General features: G+C 47.1%; 1 protein-coding gene across 1 annotated transcript in view; it reads left to right on the forward strand.

Annotated features, from left to right (window-relative positions):
- Positions 1-582: 582 nt before the first annotated feature.
- The window catches only part of LMO2 (LIM domain only 2), a 29,645-nt gene continuing 20,987 nt past the window's right edge, over positions 583-9,240 (forward strand). The window contains exons 1-2 of the mRNA XM_029956521.1: positions 583-726; positions 8,985-9,084. Of these exons, the coding sequence (XP_029812381.1) occupies positions 598-726; positions 8,985-9,084 (229 nt within the window). The 5' untranslated portion in view covers positions 583-597. The remainder of the gene's footprint in view (positions 727-8,984; positions 9,085-9,240) is intronic.

The following is a 9,240-nucleotide window of genomic DNA, read 5'->3' on the forward strand; positions in this document are numbered from 1 at the left end:
TATTCTCTACTTTCTGAATCAGAGGATGAGAGTCTGAGTTAAGATCTGGGCCATCCAGCGCTTGCTGTTGGGTGCAGCAGAGAAGACCACCCCTGCCAACCTAGGGGTTCCAAAAAGAGCACATCTGGGGGGAGAACTCACTGCAAGAGCGAAGGCTCCACCTTCATCAGATAGATGAGGCCACCGACAGTGCTCTGATCCATGGCTTTGCAACGCGCTCAATGAACAGCAACTGGCCTTAAGAAGGAAGAAGGAAACACCCCCTCCGCCCTAGGCCATGAAGCAGGCTTTGCTGTGTCAAGGGCCTGCCATGGTCCTGGCAGAAAGATGAGGTAGCACAGGCATCGGGTGCTAGGGTGACAGGGCCCCCTGAGAAGGAACAGGTGCGAAGCAGGGCAATTAGCTGAGAAGGCATGTCGGGGCGGGCTGCCTAGATCTGATCCAGGAAGCCACCAGGATTGCATCATCTGCTGCTGGGTCGGCCTGATGAACTTTCTGATGCATGCGGTGTGGCAAAGGGAGCTTTTTCTTCTTCTTCAGAGAGGCAGAAGTGGTCATTAAATTTGTCTTTTAAAATAAAACCATTCTGAAAGGGGCATGAGGTTTCAAGCTCCCCCCCCCCCCCCAGGGCATTCTGGGCAGTCTGGTTTCTGTCTGAGGGAGGAAGAGTGTCTATTCATAGGCCGTGATGTGGAGAGGCCCTGCCGTGAGTCAGACTCTTGCCGGGTGAGCGGGGTGGTTGCTAATGTCTTCGAGAACTACTAATTTACCGTCTAATTTGTTCCTCTGCAGCAGCCACAAAGGGAGACCACACAGTTATTGTGATCCAGAAGAGAGGCTGGTGTTTACCATGAGCTCTCTGGCAACTGTGTGTGTGTGTGTGTGTGTGTGTTAGTACAACGACCTTACGCAATGAAGACGCGGGGCCGCTGCCCTTGAGAGCATTTTCAAACGCATTTGAATTCTGTAACAGAGTGCCTCAGAGAGACCTTGGCCTCCCAGAAGGTTATAATTTGAAGGGTATCTTTAAAAAACCAAGGTGCATGGGGAGAGTGGCACACATTCCTACCACCACAGGGCCTGGCAAAGGGGAGCAAACATTTGAGAGCATCTTTGTGCCAGTCATGGTGCTAGGGCCTCACATGTCTTCTCTTTTTAAAATTTTATTTATTTATTTTTTTTTGAGAGAGAGAGAGAGAGCAAGAGAGCGCGCATGTGCAGGGGAGGGGCAGAGAGAGAATCCCAAGCAGGCTCTCTACTGTCAATGTGGAGCCCCATTTGAGGCTCGAACTCACAAACCTCGCAATCGTGACCTGAGCTGAAACCAAGAGTCTGATGTTCAACCGACTGAACCACCTAGGAGCCCCTTCATGTGTCTTTTCTTGCTGACATCTCACAACTACCCTGTGAAGTAGGTACTGGGCTTTTATCCTTCTAGGCTCTTGCCCCAGTGTCTCTGCTCAGTGAAAACCCATATTCCCTCAGGTCCCACATGAAAAGTTCAATCTCCTGTAAGGCCTTTCCTGACCTAATCAGTTGTAATTAGTTATGCTGATTGTGCTTTGTGCTCCCAGAAAATCATAGACTTTAGGGAGATAGCAGCCTCAGAACCAGAGGGTCATTGTGAGAAATAAATGAAATAAATTGTGTAAGTGCTTTGACAGTGGCTGACACTTAGCCTTTGTTAGTCACCATTGTCAGTGTTAATAACAGTAATAATAATACCACTTAATTACTTGCTACTAGTTTTAAGGTCTTTGAGTGTGGGGCTGGTGCCTACTTTGTTCATTGTTGTGTATCCAGAGTCCTGGAATGTTTGGTATACAGTAGGTACTTGTTTCCTAGCTGGTGAGTGAATGAATAAGAAGGAGGTCTTCTCTTCTCTTCTCTTTTCTTCTCTTCTCTTCTCTTTTTTTCTTCTCTTTTCAAGAAAAACCATGAGTAGGAGAGGAGCAGGGAGAGGAGGGAGTGAGAGAATCTCAAGCAGGCCCCACAGTAAGCTTGGAGCCCAATACAGAGCTTAATCCCATGACCCTGGGATCATGACCTGAGCTGAAATCAAGAGTTGACTGCTCAGCTGACTGAACCACCCAGGTGTCCCCCTGTTTCTGTATGTCTAATTGTCACCTCTTGACTCTGCTGAACAAATCAACAGGATCCTGAGACACTGCCACTCACCAGTGCCTGGTCCAGAGAGTCTGGCTGATGTCCATCCCCATGCTCTGGTTGACTGGTGGTTAGCTCCTGTTCCATGACTTCAGTAAATGTGACCTTGACAGTTTACCCCAGGATGGTGAGCTCAAGAGGAGACTGTCTCATTTATTTTTAAACCGTAAGTGTCTAGCACAGCACCTGGCACCCAATAAATGCTCAAATGGCTACCATGGACTCTTAGGCCCAACTGGACTTGAAGGAAAGCAGAGTCTGGAATGATTATATCATTTTTTTACCCAAACCTGTTTTTCCCCAGTACTGCCCCATTTCTGTTGACTAAAGACCTGATTTCTCAGCACACCTGGCTTGCTCAGTGGGTAGAACATCCAGCTCTTGATCTCAGGGTTGTAAGTTCGAGCCCCATGTTGGGTATAGAGATTACTTAAAAATATAATCTTAAAGAAAAAGACAAGTTTCTTGGTTACAAAGGTCTGAAATTCCTTGGAAATGTTGTACCTTAATGGAAAAGAGCAGTCTTTGTGGTCAGACTTTTCTGGGCTTGAATCCTGGCTTTGGCAACTACTGGCTGTCCTGCCTGGACAAATTTACCTCTTCTGATCCTCAGTTTCCCTTTCATCCAACCAGAATAATAATACATACTATCCATCCATTCAGTAAGTATTTCCTGGGCACCTAAGATGATTGGGACCATTCTAAGCCCTGGAAATACATAGATGTGAACCAAACAAATATTGCTTGTGCTGAATGGCAAACTCCAAACTAGAGAGGGAGAGAGAGATGCTAAGCAAATAAACCAGTAAACATATAGTGTTTCAGATGGTAATATGCACCATGGAGAAAAGTAACGAAGTCAGGGGAAAGGCAGTGGAGTGGTCAGGGCTGGCAGTGTCTTATTCAGGTAGTAAAGAAAGGCCTTTCTAATAAGGGGACCCAACACCTGGGAAAGAATGTTCCAGGGAGAGGGAAGGAGCAAAGGCCCTAAGACTAGAGGTAGAAGAATGACAAAGGGGCCTATGTGGCTGAAGCAGAGGGATGGGGGTGTGGGGGAGAGGACCTACAGATGGATGGGACCAGTCGGAGAGGGCCTGATAGGACTTCAACTCTCCCTCTTCATAAGCAGGAAAGCTTTGAAAGGCTCCAGGCACAGAAATGAGGTGATGTGATGTAGGTCATAAAGGGATGTCTCTCACAGCCTCATGGAGAATGGCTTGTGTGGATGGGGCAGGAGCAGGAGACCAGTCATGTGTACCTCACAGGCTTACTGGAGAATAAATAAAATCCTATATTAGCACCTGAACAGGTCCGGCAGGGAGTAAGTGCTCAGTCCAAGGGGGCTGCTATAGATGATTCTGGAGCTGCCTGGGTTGCTTCTCCCTTGTCTCCTGAGGCCAAGTCTTGCCCCACCATGCAGTATCCCTCCAGCCCTTGCCTACCTGGTCATTCCCTCTGCCCCATGCCGCCTTCCTTCAACCCCTCTCTGCTGTTGAATGTTTTCAAATAGCAGCCCCAACTCCTGCCTCTCCCACCCAAACCCAACCCTAATGCAACTCCAGTCACCTCCTTCTCCTGCTCAACAGTCTTCAAAGGACTACATTAAATCCACATTCTTAGAGGCTGACGATCAAGGCATCTCCCAATATGAGAGATCTTTCCCACCCATACTCTACTTCTCTCCCAGAAAAATTGAATACTTGTGGAGAAAGAGTTGGGTGCAATATGTCACTTCCAGCAGAATAACCAAGGAGCCTAGTGACACTCTCAGTGGCAAACTGATTATAATGGGCCCTGACCCCAGGTTCGCTGGGCAATCCATATTGCTCCAGCCACGCCAGGCATGGATACCTATTACCAGCTCACCCCTCCTACGACAGTACTGTGGACCCCACAATAATGGGTCTTCTTTTACATTTTTTATAATGTTTATTTTTGAGAGAGTGCATGCACAAGGAGGGGAGGGCCAGAGAGAGACAGAGACACAGAATCTGGAGCAGGCTCCGGGCTCTGAGCTATCAACTCAGAGCCCAACACAGTGCTCAGACTCACATACCACGAGATCAGGACCTGAGCCCAAGTTAGACACTTGACCAACAGACCATCCAGATGCCCCAAGGTCTTCTCTTAAAGCTACAAAATGGCATGTGGTTTCCCAAATCAATTTCCTTTTACCGCTCTCATCCCCCTTTACTGATTTTACTGCCCATAGGGACCCCTCACCTATAACAAAATGCTCTCGTTTTGCCTTTACTGGTTCTGACGGGAGACCCAGGTTCCAGATTATGGATTCCCAAGTTCAACTGCCTGCCGCAGCTCCTGGGTCTTCCATTCCTCTACCCTTTTTCTGTCTGAGCTCAATTCCACCACTGGGAATTGGTGTCCAGACTAAGGGCCGAGAATAACCTGGGCCATACCAGGTCTGTCTACTGGCCACAGACAGAAAGGCAAAATCCCTGGTAATACGTTTCTACCAGCCCAGAGAGCAGGCATCACCATACCCTAAACATCTGCCACAATGGGACTTACGATAGCTTTCGCAACTGGCTAATTTCAGGCCCTTCTCACAGGGAAGTATTAGCAACACCTGGACTGACACCTGTCACCACATGGGTCTCAGAGAAAGGGGAAACACCAACACCAATATTCTAAAATAGCATACCTGAGGTACCTCCAAGATAGGATGAAGCCAGCCACCCCCAATGTGGGATCCAGATGCCCCCCTCCCCAGCATTATAAATGGCAGCCCTGAATATGGAGCCTACACACTGGAAAATGCACTCCTGGAACATTTAGGTTATCACTAGCTGGCTGTGCCCGATATAGCTGCTGGCCTCGGTCTGGGATATAGTTTTCTGATTCCATTCCAGGACACCTGGGCAGTATGGCACCCACAGCATAATCTGTTTGTCTGGAGTGCACAACTCTTCTTCCAGAACACCAAAGGCCAGGCATATTATATTACCCTGAGCAGCCAACCACCAGGAAAAACAAAAAGGAGAGTGGGAGTGTGGTCCTGCACTCTTAGTGCCCCGCCAGCTGTCTATATGCTGGCCACCATGCCCAGCACGTGATAAACGTCCCGTCAAGTGCTCCTGCTTTGCGCATCTTTGTGACAGCCTTCCCAAGATCAGTACATGCTTCCCTGACCTGGACGTGGCTCAAAAGTTGTTCTGGCCCAGGGAGTCAAAGGTCACATTGCCGGTGATGGTCACAGCCCAGCCACCCTGAGATCTCGGAGGTTAACTATCCAACTACCACATTATCTACCAACGTGCCTTCTGCCAGAGAATAGGCATCTTCCCCTCAGGGGGGGGTCCCCCACTCAGCATGTTCCACACACTGGAAAGAAGTGAAGACCAAAGAGACTCCATCCTCCCCATAGGGCACAATGAACCCCATTTCCACTGTGGCTAAGTCTTCCCCTTTCATACCTCCCAGGTTAAGGCTATCCCTAGGTTAATCTGTCTGTTCACATGATCAAAGTCACACCCCAATGGCTGAACCTCACACAATGTCAGTTATGCTGTGACCCTATAAGCAAACCACCTTCTTATGTACACCATACTGAATAACCTTTTGAGCTCATAGGAAAGGCCCACAAAACCACCAGTAGTAATGCTATTGGTCTAGGCCTCAAGGTCTTACCTTGTGCTATCCAAGACCAGATGGACAGGACATTCATTGATTGATTTATGAAGTCTGGTCTCTGGCCCATGAGTCCAGATCATACGATTATCCAAATGCATATGGGTGTGTTTGTGTCTTCCTAGACCTATATAGCATGTCAGGACCCACGGCCCTATGTTGGCCCAGATACTAAAGCAACCTGAGGGATTAGGAGCCCCCAAAGGAAACCTGGCTCACCGGTGCCACTTCCCTAGGTAACTCCCTTCTGGGGGCCAAACTCACTGCACACTCTAACTCTGACAACCCCCTCCACGTGTACTGACTGCCCCATGATGGGACCCTGCTGGTCACAGTCTCCAGTCGGAGGTGATGAGCCATTTTCCTACCCACCACACTACATATAATAGTGACATCTGGGGCTAGACAGTTGGGACTCAGGACTCACAATATGATTACACCAAGAAAATAGCAGATGCAGCAGAGAAATGTCCAAGGTTCTACCAGCTGATGTGACATAACTGTGGCGGCACTTGAGGTTTTCACTGAAGGGCAAAAATCCCTAACTGCCAGGGTGGCGGGCAACAGACTAGTTCCAGGTGATTCGCTAGCTGCCAGGAGCATGTGCCCTTAGGGGAACTGCCTGCTTTATATGGGTACAAAGTAATGCAAAGTAATCTAAATAGTCCAACAAATGCAACACCAAACCACAACCGAATTTTACACATGGTACCCTGAACTCCCTAGGAACAAGATGTCCCCTGCAGACTAGGGTGGTCTTGTTCCACAGGGCTCTTCTGCCAGGAAGGGGACTTGACAGTGAACTGGCTATGTAAAATTGGTGCAGCCCACAAAACAGGTAGATTAACAAAAGACTGCCCAAAATTAACCTTCCCCTTCCACCACCTCCTGGTGTTTTTCAACAGGCAAGTTCCTATCCTTTATCTGTGTCCCCAGGATCAGGCTTTCTTTCCTGAAGGAGTTCTTTTGTCACTGGGTCTGTTACCCAGGGACTCCCCCAGCTTTACCAATGCCAGAGTCAGTAAGAAATGTTTGAGTTGTTTGTGACTGTGGCTCCGGTGTGGTACATCTGGCAAACAGGCTACCTTGTTTGTAACACTGTTCCATTGAAAGGAAACCTGAACCTGTCATTATTCCATCACTACCTAGAACTATACCTCCAACTCCTGACCCCACACTGAGACCCTTACTCAGGCTGTTTTTCTGCCAGGCACACCTTCTCAGCTCACAGGGTTGGTGAGGAGAACCAGCCTTGGCTGGCTATTAATCTCTATTCAGTCCTTAGTAGCTCCGTGACTTGGAGCAAGTTTCTTAGCCTTTCTGTGACTCAGTTTCCTCATCTATAAAGTTGTGATCACACTACTTACTTTGCTAGGGTGCTATAAGGGGAAAACAATACCCCCTATAGGTAAAACCTGACACAAAGGTGTTCCCTCAAGGGACAACTAAATTTTAGACTTCTCCCAAAAAACCTTCCATACCTGTTCCCACTCTAATTTCTCTTTAATCCAATCTGATTGCATTTCTGGTCAACACCTCACTATTAATCATGTATTCATTCTCCATCATATAGGCATTCATTTTGACTTCCCAAGTAAAAGAAAAAGGTCCATGAAGGAAGGGACTACATTATACCTGACTCTCCTAATGACTTGCTGGGTCATCTTGCACTTAATTATTTTGGGATTGAGTTTCTTTCTCTGGGATGGCAAGTACATGGCAAGTATGCCAATATTTCCATATTCCATAGCCTTGGAAGACACTAGTAGGCAATAATGATTCTCTTCCTCCAGCACCTGGCTCCAGACTTAGAGTCCTTCTTCACATAATTCATTATTTATTATCACGTTATGTTAGTAGACATATATATTTTCTCTACTAACTTATTTAAAAAATATGGATTGAGTACTTGCTAGGTATTACCCTCTCTTTAGTAGTTGGAAGATGAAACAAGTTGAGCACCTTGTTCCTGTACTTAAGGAACTTGTTACTTAGGGGAGAAGAAAAACAATAAACAAATACATATGTAAGAAAATGTCAGGTAATGATAAGTACAATGATGGAAAAAAATAGTGATGTGTTAGTGCCTGGGGAGAAGTGTGCTTTGGATTCGTGGCCAGAGACATACTCCCTGAGGACCCTGGAGATTCTGATCTGGTAGATTCCGTGTGGGCCTGAGGACTGGTGTAGTTAACAAGCAAATGCAGGAAATTTGGAAACACTGACGTGGCGAGTAAGAGTGAGCTTATGGGGTTAGAAGACCTAGGTTCAAATCCCATTCCCTACACTTACGTAGTTGTGTGACTCTGAGCAAGTTACCAAACTTCTCTGACCTTATCTATAATATGGGATAAAATTATTGACCTCAGAAGGTTGTTATTAAGGTTAAGTAAGATAAAACATATGAAATGCCTGGTCCATCTATCCCTAACTGTAATCTTTTGTCTGAATTACTCAAAAGACAAATCCCAGGAAGGCCACTCACTATGTACTTAATATGGCCTCTGAGTAGATTTTCTGCCTAATGAAACACTTCCTCTTGAAAAATAAATTCTCGAAAGACCTTCTCATGAGCAAGAATGCCAGAATTCAACGAATAAGTGTCCTAGGGCTCTCTAGTTTAAGCAGGATTAAGATTTGGAAGGGCTTGGCCTCATTTCCTCCCCTATCAAATGGTAGTCTGGCTACTTGCCCTTTCTAATTCGGGGCTGGAAGGAGGGTTTCTGTGACCGAAAGTGATGTGAGATTTTCAAAGTGTGAGATACAAGGGGAACAAACACTAGCCATGTCAGACTTGAAAGGCCACGACAGGACGGCCTCGCCAAGGACAGCTCCTGGAGCACCAGCCAGCCCCCCCTCACCCCGCACAGTGGGAGAGGCTGGCCACTCCTTCCCATTTATAGGCCGAGCTGGTACTTAACGGAGAAAAACAAGTTGAGCAGGAAGCAGCCTTTTCAACCAGTGAAGAAACCGTTAAAATCCATCCCTTTGCCCCATGCCAAAGTTCCGCCTGCCCCACCCAGCCACACTATCAAGGACACGCAGCCATCAGAGGGCCCTGGGGGCATTTGTCCTTACTTTATCAAGGACCCATGGAAACATTTCTCTAACTGAAGATAAAGACCTCTCCCCTCCACCTCTCTCCCTCCCTCCCTCCATTCTGTTTCTAGCTACCTACCAGAGGGTTCCTGTCTTTTTCTCTCAGTAACAACAGTTCTGAAAAGGAGTTATTTTTTCAACCAGGACTTGAAGTAACTGGCGGAAAAGCAGGTAAGATGAGTTTCACTCATTCATTTGTTCATGCATTCATTCTTTCAATAAATATTTATTGGGTACTTACTACGTGCTAGATCCTAAGCTAGGCTCTTCGATTTAATTCTGAGCAAAAGCCGCTTGCAGTCTTTGGTGGGGCGGGGGGGGGGGGGG

The sequence above is a fragment of the Suricata suricatta genome, chromosome 11 (genome assembly GCF_006229205.1).
Source record: "Suricata suricatta isolate VVHF042 chromosome 11, meerkat_22Aug2017_6uvM2_HiC, whole genome shotgun sequence".
NCBI classification, from domain to species: Eukaryota; Metazoa; Chordata; class Mammalia; order Carnivora; family Herpestidae; genus Suricata; species Suricata suricatta.